This window comes from Falco punctatus (genome assembly GCF_963210335.1).
Source record: "Falco punctatus genome assembly, chromosome: 4".
NCBI classification, from domain to species: Eukaryota; Metazoa; Chordata; class Aves; order Falconiformes; family Falconidae; genus Falco; species Falco punctatus.
This window is the reverse complement of record NC_137583.1, coordinates 82,797,601-82,813,532: the sequence shown is the minus strand read 5'-3', so window position 1 is coordinate 82,813,532 and position 15,932 is coordinate 82,797,601. Positions and strand designations below refer to the sequence as shown.

Here is a 15,932-nt window from a genome sequence, read left to right as displayed (position 1 = left end):
GGCTAGACAGCAAAGGGCAGCTTCATTCGTTGCAAAAAGCTGCTGACTCCATCAGAAGCTCACTTCCAAATTTACTGCCACCACACACACACAAAAAAAAAATAAAAAAAAAGACTGCAGACATCCATTTCTGGAGTTAAAATGGAACTCTCATTTCCTTGTTCAGCTACCAGCACTTTATTCACTACCTTCTGCTGTCATGATACCCTTTTTCCTTCTCCAAATGAGCAACAGATGCAATCAAAGCAGAACAGCTCATTCTGATGGAAAATTCCCACCCAGTTTCCAAATTAAGGGTATTTCTTAATTACCAAATTCTACCCATACAAAGGGACAGCATATCACACACTCCAGTGCTTGTTTGTTACCACAGAGCGTCAGAGCTCTTCTCCAAGATACCTAAGCAACCTATAATTAACTGCAAACCTTTCTGAATGTAGTGATACTTTAAAAGTCTGGATAAATAATGAAGTTAGTTATTAAAACTCACGTCTTGTTTTATGAATAGCTCTGCTCTGTATCAGCGAACAGAACTAAAAAAAACTCATTCATTCGGTGGTACTTACATCATAACATCAGCTTTAAAATTACAGCTTACACAGGCCTGAATGATTCAGCCACAGACAAATCCTCTGGGTTTTTTTAGCAGGCTTCAGCCAAATGACTGCAACATGCAGTTTTAGCTTAAAAGAAGAATTATGAAACTATAAAATCTCAAGGTGTAATTTTATTTCAACAAACTGTGACCCACAACCAAAAAATGTATGAAAAATTTGGGATGCAGACGAATGGAATTATTATTTCTAAATATATGGAGGAGAGAGAAGCGGTGTGCTGAATTTCCAAATGCAGCAATTAACTGGTCCATATAATGGTGCAGGAAAAGGAACTCCAGGGCCACATTTAATAAGACTTTTTAACAGAATTTCAATATAAGCCTAGTGTAAAATGGAGGCCTGGGGATTTAAAGCTTTCTTTATATAAACTTTATCAATAATACTGTACCAAAATGAGATCTGCACAACAACAAAAAAAATGCTGGAATTAGACCTCTTGTTCTTTACTGTAACTACTAAGACTGAGAATGTTAACAAAGAGGAAACAGCTTTAGATTTCTGTATAGCCTACTTAACTCTTTTTCCTTCTGCTCCCATGCAAGCAAAGATGACTATTCTGATTACAAAGTGGTCACACTGATTACTTTAACATGACAGACCAGGTTTTGACATACTTCTGAGCTATAACCTCCACTGGATTTTGTCAGTAAGGACTAGATCATGAACAGTTTCACCCATTCTTTTCAGATTTGAGTCATAAAAGCAAAACCGGCAGGAAATTCAGCTGCAAAGCCAGAATTATGCAGTCCAAGGTAGAAAAGGATTCTAAGAGAAGGACATCCAAATATTTATCAACTCTGGTTTTGAGAAATCTGTATTTGTTCAAATATTTTGTAAGGCCTGAAATCACCTACCTATGAAGTCCACAGACTCATCCTCTTCCCCTTCTTTTGAAACATGTATCTTGCAAGTCTCTTAGCATAAATCTGAATTATAGGGTTCTTGAACTGTACCCCATTGCAGTATGTTCTGAGCAGCAATCTCATCTCCTACACATCTCTCAGTATTTAAACCACTGTTGGTGCTACTAGCATAATTTTTGCTTTACTAATATTTTTTAAAAGCAGCTCAATAAATGTACATGTCATTTTCTGCTGTTCAAGGATAATATTCTATACTTTCAAGCAATTGTGAAACAGTCTGATTTAGAGGGAGACTGGGTGATAGGATGAATAAAACCTCTAATGAACCTACTTAAAAACCATCAAAAAGAACAAAACATTCGGTTCAAAGCTGTTGTTTTAGATTTTTATTGCTGTTTACTTTAAGAGCTTTTCTTTTACCATCATGATTACACACCTCAGCAGGGAAGTCACAGAATGTCCAAGTCACTTCAGAATAGTACCAAATCACCCACAGAAAGTTCTCCAAGCTGATGCTTCCCTGCTGTTAGCGAAGCACTGGCTTTGCTGCTTTTGTTACAGATACAGACTGATTCCAGACATAAAATGCACAGTTCTGGCTCAACATTTTGTACTTCTCTCATAGCTTTAAGAACTCCCACCTATTTAAGTGGGAGTTCAGAATGCCTAATAAGCACAAGACCAGACCTAATGTGCTGTTTCATGCTATTTCTGCCTTTAAAGAAAAAGTCTTCTGGGCACAAAAGATATGCACAAGTAAAGACATACATGCAATGTTAAAAAGCATACAAGAAAAACAAGTGCTTCTGCTCTCCTCTTGTGATCTGGAAACCTTGATAGTGAAAATTAAGGAATTTTATCCACACAGGAGTGTGGTGTCTTCTTATATCTTCATTATCTGAACTGATCTGTTGGTTTAGCATCTGATAGTTTGTCACATTTGTAGACAGCACTGAATTGTCAGCAATGGAGAAGGCAGCTAACAACAGATACCTGCTGACCGATTCTTGCCTTTCATTTAGCTGACTTGAAGCATCTATATTTACTCCCCATTTAATCTCAGAATGTTAGTCTCCTCTTATGAAATGTCCCAAGTTGATTTAGGGTTCTTTCATTAGGAAAACAGGACCACAAAGGACCTCGTAACATCGCCCAGTACGTATGACAGCCTCATACGATTTAGTAGTATTTACCGCTGTTAAGACCAAAAATGTACTTACCTGTACTTTAACCCAATTTTGATAGTAAAAACACCTATACGGAATGCTACTTAAACATGCAAACATACTATATAAACAGCTAATATTGCATTCTTCATCCACTGACCTGAACAGAAATACATACGTAAGAAAGATGAACATAAATTTGGAACTGAGAATTTTACTGAAATTATTGCAAAATGCTGTCATAGGTCTATGCCAGTATACTGGGCAGTGCTCATATGAACTTAAAACTGCCTATGTCAAAAAACAGCAGGTCAACAATGCACTTAATCATCTTTGTCTTCTGTTGAAATTGCTTGCACAAAAGAATTTAGACATAAAACTTCAGAGGTATGATTTGCTTATGTCACTAGAAGAAAGAACAACTGGCAATTTTTGGGGTACAGAGTTAAGAAATGAAACAACTGAAAGCCAGAAGCAGACAAAAAAGGGAAAGGTGCTGGGAAATAATAATGTCCTAATGGCAGAATTTTGAACTGGAAGACAAAAAGCAAATACTTGTACAAATACTGCCATTTAAGACAATCTCTCTTGAAAGAGAAGTCCCACTGACACCATCTGCTTTTTTACAGTAAAACTGCTGGTATTGCCTTCGGTTTTTTCAGCATGACTTCTTCTGTGAGGAGAGCAAATTTTCCCCCAAGTGCTCTAGCTGCCTAATGAATCTGCCAGAAAAATCACTTCCATTGCTGGGACAACCCATGAAACAACATCAAGGAGTCACTTTTGCTTTTCTAACCACCAACTGCAGTAGTCTTTGAACTACTAAATCTTACAGAAACACCTAGAAATACTGATTTATCTATCTTCTGACCCTCTATGAGCACCTACTCTTATAGAAGTTATTGAACACAGGGGTTAAAGCATTAAACAGTTAAAAACCCAGCAGCTTCATCAGCAAGATGACAGTCACTTGGTGGGTTCACACAAGCAGAGGGAGGCAGAAGGTAAGCAAAAGGCATCTATGAACAGTCCTCAAGGGTTTTAAGGCAATGACAGAGCAGGTGCAATACACAGGCCCAAAGACCTTCACAACCACCTTTCTAGTTTCTAATTCTTTGATAAACTGCAATAACCAAGGAAGAGGGCACACCTGGCACCCACACTGAAAGGCCAGGTCCCCAGGAGCCACACCGAGATTTGCACCAGCACTAAGGGTGATGAAGGAAGGGCAGATAGAAAAAATTTCTCCTCAGCCTGGGACCACGATGCAGACCTAATCCCATGATCTGTCATGTAAGATGTAATGTGACACTGAAAAGTATACAAAAAGCATGTACACAAAATAGAGACCTGCAGTCTGCAAGGTGAACAAACCCACTCTGACTCCCCACTTCCATGACTAGGATGCTTCCCATGGCTTTAAATTAGTAGCATGACTCCAGTCACACTGCACCTCAAATAATTTCCTTCTCTCAAGCTAGCATATGGCTAAACTTTACATCGGGGGCACTTGTTCTTCAGCTGAAGAGTCAAATTATTATATATTAACCAGTTTCATCTTGTCATTAAGTGTGCAAAGTGAATTCTTAGGAACTTAGAGGGTTCGAAGCCAAGCAAGTTACAGAAGAGAGAGGAGGCGGCTTGAATTGACATGGTATTTGCTTAATATGCTGAACACTCTGAAACTTGAATGTTATGAGTCAGCGCTTCTCATGTCAGTGATTATAGTAATTAACAGCAAGAACATTAGATTTTCGTGGGGACAGAGGTAAATTTAGGTCTTTAGAATGATGTATTGAGCAACCAGCATCAGCTGATAGGCATGCTGGCCACAAGTGCAAAAATAATTTCCTATATAAGCAAGAATGTATAAATCTGAGCCAAATTTATTCAGCCACAAGAGGTGGTGGTAAGGCATCACTTCCACACTTACCCTCACTTGACTTTTGCAGCCATCTTTCTAATGTTTAAATAATATGGAAATGCTTTCAACAGACATAGTATTTTACTCACAGGTCAGGTTTTACCATTATCAGCATGCCTGTTAACTTACAGCACAGCCCAGTGTTTATTATTCAGACCATTAGAAAAAGATACATTTGTTACTAGGAACTCAAAACAGACAAAACAAATCTGTATTTTGTTTTTCAAAAATTTCCACCCAGGCCAGGTTTCTCCTGCCTCCTTAAAATTCAGTATCACAAACCAAGACAATATCCACAAATATCCACTACAGTCTTAACAGGCAAATCCTGAGCACTCAGCCAGCGGTGATGACTTTCCCTTGCACATATCTATGACCTTGAATACAAAAACTTGTGGTTAGGATTCATTCCACAGTGCAGCAGTAGTTTAATACTCGTACATCAGGTGCCATTCTGCACAGCTGATTTGCACCTCTTCTATGGGAAAATCACAGAGAGCTGTTCTGTTAGGACAGTAACACCACCTCTTGTTAAGAGCTACACCCCAAAACACATCGAAGATCTGCACAAAAAAGCCTGGGATAAGAAGATGGGTATGGTCAAAGCAACCAAAGGAAGCATTAATTCAGAATTACTCTACTTCAAGTGCTGTCAGCAGTATTCCCACAGAGCTAAATTTGCACACTAAAGCTACCATCTGTAGATTCCATCCTCTTTTCCAGTAGAGCTAAATAAAGCATGTAACGGTGCCACATTTGTATATATACAATTATATTAGACATAGGGTAAGAAATATTAACACTAAAGAGGAGACTGCCACCAACATTACCTTTTTGATTTCATCTTCAAATGCTTTCTCCAGGTATTTGTATCTCCTGATAAGTTTATTGAAGACCTAAAGATAAACATAGATAAACTTAAAATTTAACTGTAACAATCACAGCCATCCCTCTCTACAAAAAAAGGCAAACAAGACTGCCACTACTGAATCCATAAAGAATATCTTTTGACTAATCCATGATAAGACAGTTTTTTCTTTTTGTTGTCTCCACAGAAGGAAAGAAAAAGTAGGAAGCACTACTGGCTTCTCACACTCTAATATTCCACAGTTCTCCTTTGACATTGTTTCCAGGAATTAAGCAGCCAGCAGAGTATATCTGCAATTATGTGTTGCATTGTCTATCTCATGGCAGACCACGAAACATCCCTCTCTATTAGTTTGTTCACGAGTGGAAAAATACAAGTTTTGCAATTCTTGCTTCACAGAGGAATGTATGAATCAGAATTTACTGCAGTTTGAGAACGGTCTTTTTCGTATTTCTCAAAATTTCATCCATACACTACTTTTCACCCTATCCATAGATCAAAAGAAAGGGAAAGGAGGAGGAGAGGGAGGTTAAATCTGCACCCTTCCCCTGGTAATGCAGCGCTCTGCTCTCTGGGGAAGTTGTCAGGTGTAAGCCAATGGAGTGAGGCAGTCAGGCACTGCTGGGCATCTTCAATAGATGCAGGATCTTTGTCGAACAAGTGAAAAAATCAAGTTGTGGCCATGCTGAGAGGCAGAGATATACAGAATTCTAATAAAATTAGGTGTAAGATGAAAATGTAAGCTAGCATCTTGTTCACATCTCCAAACAGTTTTGTGTATTTTCAGAAGCCCTTGTAAATGGCAATTTACACTTCATAAGCAAATAAACTGCTAATATAGCAACATGAGCTTTAGTATTTTTCCTTGAAAACTTTTCAGTCTTTGACTGAAACCACAAAAAAAAAGCCACACTACTAGTTCATTTGTGAGGCAGAGTAAGAAATTACCTAGAAGATAAGGAAGCTCCAAACACTGTTTTAGTCTAACTCCACTTTTTTATAATACAGTAAGAGCTTTACTTCCCATCACGCATGAAAAAAACCTGCTGAGGTATATAAAACAATACATCTCTTCAGACATTAACTACAAAATGTTGACTTATTTTTGTGTCTTTTGGTTTGAAATGCAGTGAATACACTGAAAATTTCACTTCAAATCCTGAAGTCCTCCCCTTTCCATTTTCTAACATGCGACCTTTTACTTTAAAAAAAATTCTCCTTGAGGGACTGGTACTGCCAATTTTTGTTACCAAACATTTACCAAAAATACTAAAATTCAAGACGACAGAATCAATGCTTTTACCAATAACAGATTTTCCTGAGGTAAATACCCGTTTGTAAGAGATGATAAAGCTGATAATATTGACTCCCTTTCCAGAAATAAGTGTATCTTGTGTATTTCACTTTTTCAGACTATCAAAGATGTGTTTTTTAAAGGACCTTTCTGCCATTTAGCAAATATTTGTTACTGATGCAGATGCTGAACTCGGCATCCTTTAAAATCAACCATGAACCTTTTCAGCAACTTACCACCCTCAACTCCTTAAGCAGGGACAGTGGCTTTTATGCTTTCATTCACTGTCTCCAGCATCCTGATAATAACTAGTTATTTTAAAAGATAAATACATTACTTAATTAACAATAGACTTTTGATATAAGGGAGTTTAAACGGTGTTGCATTTTTATGCAGTCCTACTTGTATCCAGAATTGCATGGTGGGTTCCAACTTTCAATAAAGCTTTCAATAGAATTCTTACTGTATTTTCTCACATAGTTATCACAATCCGTTAGAGTGTCACACAATGTTAGCTTCTCTTCAACAATGTTTTAGGCTTTGTTGCTTTTTTGTTTTTATTTCACACAGGCCTATTTGTGCAAGCCTTATTCCTGCAAGAAGAAATTATATATCACATATGTAAGAGAAATGAAAGCTCTTGGAATATATGCACAACTCCTAACTTGAGCTACTCTTACACAACTGAAGCTCGGAGGCATGAGCTTTATATTTTTTTGTCATTCATATACTTCATAGAACCATTTAGACTAGGAAAGACCTTTAAGATCAAGTCCAACCATTACCCTAGCGCTCCTGAGTCCATCACTAAACCGTGTTCCCCCACATCTACATGCTTTTTAAACACCTCCAGGGATGGTGACTCAACCACTTCCCTGGGCAAGCCGTCCCAATGTGTGACAACCCTTTTGATTAAATTTTTTTCCATCTAAATATCCAATCTAAACCTCCCTGGTACAACATGAAGCTGTCTCCTCTTGTCCTATCGCTTGTTACCTGGGAGAAGAGACCAACACCCACCTCGCTACAACCTCCCTTCAGGCAGCTGTAGAGAGCAATAAGGTCTCCCCTGACCCTCCTTTTCTCCAAGCTAAACAACCCCAGTTCCCTCAGCAAGACTTGTTCTCCAGACCCTTCAACAGCCTCGTTGCCCTTCTCTAGACACGCTCCAGCACCTCAGTGTCTTTCTTGTAGTGAGGGGCCCAACACTGAACCCAGTATTTGAGGTACGGCCTCACCAGTGCCGAGTACAGGGGAATGATCACTTCCCTAGCCCTGCTGGCCACACTATTTCTGATACAAGCTATATTTTTGACACAATTCATGTGTTTCTAGAAGTACGCTCATACAAATCTTTCAGGCTGCATACAGAAATGGTCAACAAAAATAATCAGGATCGTGTCTAAAAATACTGAACCAAGAGCAGACTGAAATAAGACTCCTTTCTTTAAAAGAAAGCATTGCCAGCTGTGATCAGATTATCTTAGACATCCTATTTTCTTACCTAAAATTTATAAATTAGGGCAGATTACTGGTTAACTGGATTTTCAATTGCCCTCTAACTAACCTGTTGCAGCCTAGACAGCCTGCAGATGTTCCACTGTAATCCCCTTTGATACATAAATGGAAAACAGTAATGAACCACGCCTTTACTGACCTGAGCATAATTTCGGATGGCATCATGGTCTTCATCTGCAAAAAATACACAGTGATTGGTCATCTTGGTCTTGTCATTGTCATCAATGCGTGTGCCTCCCGGAGCTAAAAGAAAGAAAGAAAGAGTCAAGAAACAATGCCTTACTTTAGAGACTGTTATACAATTACAAGTTTCAATACATCTAGGAAGTCTTATGTTGTTATCACTGTGGTAAAAAGCAAGGGTAAGAGAAAGAAGCGAAGAGGGGTGAACAGAGGGGGGAACTGAGCTTTGCAAGGCTGTGGTGGCACCTGGCAGAAGGGACAGATGGCTGACATGCTGCACCTTGACCTCACAGGACTGAGAGATTCAGTTCACACTAAGTAATCTCAGCTGGTTTTGAGAGCACTAAGTGTGATCAAGTAAGTATGGGTTGGAGAGTAACTTCTGCGCATATTTTAACTACTGCTTTAAACTCCACAATAATGTAAATCCTTTCCAAAGAGAAAAGCATCAGCACTCTGTTACTGATTTGAGGACTTGGAACATCCTCCTAACCCCTCTAATGCTTACCAGGCCCACATAAACATTCAGAACACTGCTGCAAAGTCTTCTCCGGGCTTATTTTGTTGAGGGCTTTCTTCCTGGGTATTTCCACTGGGTTTTGTTTCCTGCATTACCTCGTCTTACAAAAACGTCTTTTCTTCTTGCATACTGAAGAGCAGGAAGCAGGAATCAAACCAGTATGGCCAGGAAAAAGCGCCAACTTACCCAAAATACAGAGGAAGGTGAAAGGCATGTTTTTGCCCAAGCTGCCACTAATACTTGGGAGAAATGCCCCACAAACATCCACAAAGCACTCATCTTTCACTTCTCCTCTTCATTAGCCTTTGTTGCAATGTCCACAAAGCAAGCTTTGCAATAGCTAATAACTGCAGTGTTGTAACAACATTTTAATGCTAATGATTTCCTGTTTCCCCTGCTACGTTTTTTGCATTTTTTTGCTGTGCTTTTATACACTGTTTCAGCACAGACTGAAGGCTTCTCAGAGCAGTAGCCTTTTGTGATATTTGCAGAATTCCTCACACAATCAAGTCCCTAGGTATTACTGCACTACAAACAACAAACAATGCTATGAGACAAGATGCAATAAACATCTACAGAAGTGCAACTGTAATCGTTTATAATTTCCAGTTTGTAAAAGACGACAGAATCTTAAAAGAAGCAAAGGCTGATCATCAAAATTCTGTATCAGGTACACTGCAGGTTACCTAGCATGCTGCCAGCTACCAAAATATCAAAGAGTGTGTCGGCATAGCGGCGATAATCAAGTCGTGAGCCTGTTGCATCCAGAAACTTGGCTATAGCTTCCAGGTCACTCCCAGCTTCATTGAGGCCTTGGACAATCGTATCCCTGAAGACTGTGGGTTCAAATTTCTCCTTTTCATCTAGAACAGAGATAACAGAGAAGGAAAAGGAGAGAGAGAGTCACTTTTCAGACTTTCTGTTAAAAGCCTGTATCTACCAACAACTGAAATGACCATGGCACCTAAACATATTCTCCCCATTCTGGTCAACACACCAAAAGTTTCTTTCTTTGACTTTTATTGCCTCTGGAAATTTTGCAGTGTTTACCCTTGCTTCCTTCTTCTCATTCCCTCAACACCAAAACACAAACATACAGGAACAAGTAAATAAAGAGGAGGAAAAGCAACTATTGAAATTGTCTTCAAATTTCATAATCTTACTTCTCTAATTGAGGATATCGAATGTGCCTATCATTATGCATTGCTAAATCTCATAGCAGAGTAAAGGGAATGTCAGTAATGTGTGCGTAATCTCACTGTAGGAACACGCTGTTTTTCATTTCTCAGTATTTTTCTCTAAATAACTATGGTCCCATACCTAAAATGTTTTCAAAAGAGACAAGTCTTCAGGAAAAGATGAGATCAAGGTATTAATAAAAACAGGTTTTGTGTAAACATTTAGGATCAGGCAACGTAGTATAACCCAAGAATTTATCTTTCATATTCACAGACTTAAGAGTACTAGGGAACACAGAAATGCAGTGCTCACACTGCATTTGCTACAGCTGTCCCTGGTTGAACTCGATTAAGGTACAGTCTGACCTGCAGAAGACATCCCTACGTCAAGGCCATTAGTCACAACATATATAACTGCAACCTCCAGATAAAGCCAGGTAGATTTACCCATACCTCCTGCTGCTTTTCCTTGCAGCCTGTGAACAGCTTACCGCAGACACTTGAAGTTTCCTAACAAAATAAATTCCAGCCTTTATACAAAGGCACACACGAAATGCTTGTTGCCATCAAAATAACTCTGAACTCCAGAAATAAACCCGGGAGCTGTTCTATGGCACTCAAAAAGCAAGTTTGTTTGCTCCTGGGGTGCACTCATTCTACCACCTTCAGTGCATCACTTGCACATTCTCCCCCTCTTCTAATGCATCCCCTTCCCCCACAACAAACCTGTCTGGGAGGCGCAAAGCAGTCCCTTCCATTCAGCATCCCAGGCCACTGGGAAGCTCCAGAGACCAGTTAACCAGTCCTTCCAAGGAGCTGGGCAGCACCCAGCCAACAGCAGCTGCAGGGCTGTCTGTCAAGTGCTCAGAAGTGCTGGTAAAGTGAGCATCACCTTATTTTCCAGAAATCCCCTGCTATGCCTAGCTTTTAGTGGCTTGTCAACTCCATTACCCATCTCCACACGGCTTGCTGCCTCATCCCCCAAATCTATCCTCCTCAGACCACAGTTGAGGATTACTCAACTCCACGGATACCCACATATATGCTCACAAAACCACCTGCTCCCAACTCCAGCTCATCCTGAAGTGAGGCATACAACCACAGTGTCAACCTAGATTCTCCCCTATCAAGCTCTTGTCAACCAATAAACTACCAGTATGCCCCTTCTCTGGACTGCAAGTGACTTCTTCCCAGGTTTTTACTTCACCCCAGACCCTGGAGATATTCAGGCTCTCAGCTTTGTTACCCCAGCTTTCAGCTGTGATGAAAATCTGGAGTCTGCAACTGAGTAACCCTCTCCCATATCTGCAGGGCATGCCCATGGTGGACAACCCATAGAGGGTCAAGTGGAGAAACTAAAGAACGTGCCTTTGCTCTGGAGAAATGCCTACAAAGAGGCATACTACTGGAATCCCATCTGAGCTATCAGATCGGTTACGAAATACTCCGTTTCAGCTCTCGGAATTCCAACTTGAAGCATTAAAATGACCCGAAACAACCAACCCACAAACAAACAAGCCTTTTACTGAAGTGTAAAGTACTTTGGTACGTGTACTTCAGGCAGTTTTATTTGCCCACAAGAAACCCCACTCCACCCATAAGCAAGTATCTGAATATAATTATTCTCTTTCTGTTTACCAAATAAGTATGTATTATTTGGAGGTTAAAAAATAATGTCTGATGACTCATAAACCAGTAAGAAGACAGAGTTCTGTCTTAATAGAGGAGTTAACCCCCTCCCCCCATATTACTTTTTCAAATTTATTTATTTTGTCTAAAAATTTAAGATGTTCACATCTAAACTGAAAGGTATTATATGCCTGGCATTATGGGTACACATTGCTCAGTACAAACACAAACATTATGATTAGTATTTCTTAGCTATTTTAAAGAGATTCTTCTCCTGTCCCAGAAGTTGTCCTCTCATCTAGAGTACCCTATCATTTTCTTGTCTATCACAATCTAAAAATTTACACAGGAAGAGGAGGTAAACTCATTGCATGAAAAATTATTTATAATTTTATTGAAACATTTTCCTACCAAGCTAATGTATTGAAGAGGAATATGCTGATGTAGTACAACAGGGTGAGTAAGAAGCCATCATCAAGAAGTGGTGACAGTATGTTGAGCTGTCAAGTACACAATTGCTGAACAAGCACAGTTTCAATCATGGGCTAGCGGAGGCAGGTGTAGCTTGCAGATGTGATGCATACAATACCCAATGTAGCAGTGCTATACACAGCTTTTCATTTTCATCATGTTCCTTATTTCCTTTCTTTTACTTGTTAGAAATCACAAAGTACATTTAAACCTCTCTCCTTAAGAATTAATCTTAACTCCTCAGCAGAAGGCCCACAACTGTATTTCTCTGGGAGAAAAATGAGATGCCCTGTTTGGTCCTTCTTCTGACTTCACGTTAATGTAAAGGTGTTAAAATTGACTTTTTATTGGATAATTTTCTTCCTGAAAATAATATGCATAATTTTGCTTAGCTTTCTTTTATGCTGACATTTACCTTTTTGCACCATCTTTTTAGCCAATATTAACTCTATGTTACCTATACTACAGGAACAAACTTGGGTGTCGGGTATTGCTTGTCAGCTTGCTTTAAACGCTATTTGTTCCTGTTAATGCTTTGGGAAGCTTTTTGTCCTACAGGTATTTGCCAACTGTCCGGATACATAAACTTTCCTTACTACCTACTGGCATTTTTACTATTCCTATTCCTTCCTCTTCCATTTCAGAACACGCAAAGACATCAATTTGCATGCGTGCAGTCAACACAATCCACAGCCCATGTATCTGCACTACAAGCACAAATACTAGCCAGAAGCCAACTACTGCTGACCCTCAAGAAAAAAAAGCAGTATTCAACAGGTATGGAGATTATACTAAGAACTAACCAAGCTATTTTCTTTACCCAGATTGCTAAAAACTTGATATGGACCTGTGACATGCTTCCTTCCCTCAGAAGGTTCTTCCATTTATGGCATGGAAGATTTTTTTCCTTCAAATCTTTTAACGTGATTTTAATGCCTGCCACTACGTATGCTGGAGGCAAGGTTTATACCTTTTATTAGGTTATCTAATAGACCTGGAAGAAGTAGGATTTACAATCTCCTCCTTCATAGTCCTCTCTCTTATTTTAGACACTAAGCATGCTTTCAAACTTCAAAGAAAAAAAATGTATCATCTTCCTTTTTTGCTCTATGAAAATCTCAGAAATTGTTCATATTCGGAGATCAGTTGCAGCTAGCTGACCCGTGATAATAGTTCATATGGACAATTATTTTTATTGGATGCCTGATGGCCATGTCACACTTCCACTGTCTCCTCAGATGGCAGTGCTCCTGGCAGCTCCAGAAGCAGAAAGAGTATGATGGGACACAAATCAACTGGTAAGAACAAGGAGTCATCTCTCAGCCAGCTCACTTTCCCCAGAATTTGTGCATTTCAGACCCTGCTACCTGCCTGCCTGCTACACACAACAGCATCGTCTCTGATAACTGAAAATGCCATGGTGAAACCACAGCCGCTGTACTCTGTCCTGTCTGGGTGAAATCCCAAGACTCCCTGATACACTGAAAGTCAGCACAAAAAAAACCTAATAGCATCTTCGAGTCTAAGTCCAGGATATAACAGTCTGTGACACTGCTATGATTATGATACCAAAAGTATATACAAAGAGAAGGCAACAGACATGCTAAGAAGCCATTTCTCTACCTCAAGCCCTCCTCCTCCAGAAAGAAAACAGGTATCTACAATTTTCTAAGCAGGCCCCCACCATAACTGAAGAAGAGATTTTATGCTTTAAGCACATAAAGAAGTGTTTGCGTGTTAAAAATTTTACATTAAAGCCGTTTAATATCCCAAACCCCATTTAAGTAATCTCTCAAAAAAAAAAACAATCCAAAACACCCCCCCAGTCTTCCAGACACTTCCCACCCCCCAAGTGTCTGTCTTCTTCCTTCAAGGCCAGGCTGGACGGGGCTTCGAGCAACCTGGTCTAGCAGAAGGTGTCCCTGCCCACGGCAAGCAGGTTGGAACTAGATCCTTAAGGTCTCTTCCAACCCAAACTGTTCTATGAATTTATGATTCTAGGTAGTTAACAAGTGATCTAGTGCCACTTCCAATCACTGCAACAGAAATTCACATTGGCACAGAATTACAAATAATATCTTTTTATTCTAATTATTACTTGTATAAAATAGGAGACAAAGACTAAATCTGTATTAGGACCCCTTATGCCAAACACGGTGCAAAACATGGACTGAAAAGAAAGTCTTTATGAGAGAACATTTTCTAAGATTTTTTTTTCAAATAACATATGTACCATAATTGACTGACCTAGACTAAGTAACATATTGGATCAATCCAGCAGTGTGCATATCTGATTGTTTTTACAAGTTGATTTGACAGACACTTCTTCAGGGATTGTTAATTCCACTGTTCTCACTACATCTATGGTATTGCTAGTTAATGCAGTGTACAGCTCCTACTGCATAACGTTCTGGACCATTCTGATACAAAGTTAATCCCACTAATTACTGGAGCATCGTAATTACAAGCAATATAAGTTTCTTTTTTTTAATGAATTACACCTACAAACATTGTATGTGCATCACAGAAAGGACATTTTCTATTTAAGAGACCACATCAGTCAAACTGAAGAAGTGACATGCGAAAGGGAGGAAAAGGCGAGAGTTTCTTAGCACGACTGAAAACAAACTAATTTGCAATTCTCATCCAAGCTTCGTGATCATCCTAGATCTTAAGACACTCACTCAGCTCTTCTGACTCATGATAAAATCTGTAATTTTCTGAGAAAGGTTACTAACCCTTTTTGTTTCTCTCATTCACACTGAGAAAACTGTCTTAATTACATCTTCTGTCACAAGACGTTAAAACCAGTAGTTAGCTTTTGATCAGAAACAGGACATTCAAGATGGAAAAAGTCTGTCACATGACAGATAGGAACCCCACCTGCATGTGCTATAATAGTTTGCTATTGCAACAGCAAAAGATTTAAGTCTTCTTTTCACAAACAAGACTTTCTTTTTCTGAAAAAAAATCACTTATTACGTATATTTTTGCTCTCTGCCTCAAAGTGTGGGGCATTCCTCTCAGACACCTACATCGTGACAAATGAACTCTGAGTATAATATAAGCAAGAATGTTAGGATGATGCTTGCTGAACAAAATACATGGATGATCAGTATAACTAGCACCACTTTGCTTTCTTTACAAATTGATGCAAAATAAAAGAAAGAGTGTTGGGTCATGTTTACAGAAAATAAGTATCACAATGAGTAAAATGGGACTTACACAATGGTAATTGATTTATTTTAACAATAAAAACCTAAACTACACTAACACAGCAGAAATATTTGTGAAAAAGGAGCTTTCTGACCTCTGTTGTTACAGAATGCAGGGCTAATGAGATGATCTGACCATTTCATGGAGAAGGAAGGTGAGAGAATTCCTTTTTAGATGTGAAAGGTTCATTTATAGAATAAAGACGGCATTGATTTGAGCCACAGAAATAAAAACAAAAACCAAACCCCAAAAAGCCAGATAATATTCTTTACACAACCTTTAATTAAACACTCATATTTTGCTTTCTCAGTTGAAAAGGGCATTTTAAGAAACACCTAAAAAACCCCCATCTAATAAGTTTTCTTCCTTATATGTTAATATACCATAAACTCCATTAGAATCTATTTTTAAACTGAGACTTCTACAAGACTTAACAGCTAATAAACCCAAATTTTACAGAAAGTCCTAAGATATATAGCAGAAAT

General features: G+C 38.9%; 1 protein-coding gene across 1 annotated transcript in view; it reads right to left on the bottom strand.

The window, feature by feature from the left end:
- Positions 1-15,932, bottom strand: part of BZW2 (basic leucine zipper and W2 domains 2) — a 56,597-nt gene that overhangs the window by 20,706 nt on the left and 19,959 nt on the right. The window contains exons 4-6 of the mRNA XM_080383703.1: positions 9,640-9,816; positions 8,390-8,493; positions 5,401-5,466 (exon numbers count right to left, since the gene is read on the bottom strand). Coding sequence (XP_080239829.1) covers positions 5,401-5,466; positions 8,390-8,493; positions 9,640-9,816 — 347 coding nt within the window. The remainder of the gene's footprint in view (positions 1-5,400; positions 5,467-8,389; positions 8,494-9,639; positions 9,817-15,932) is intronic.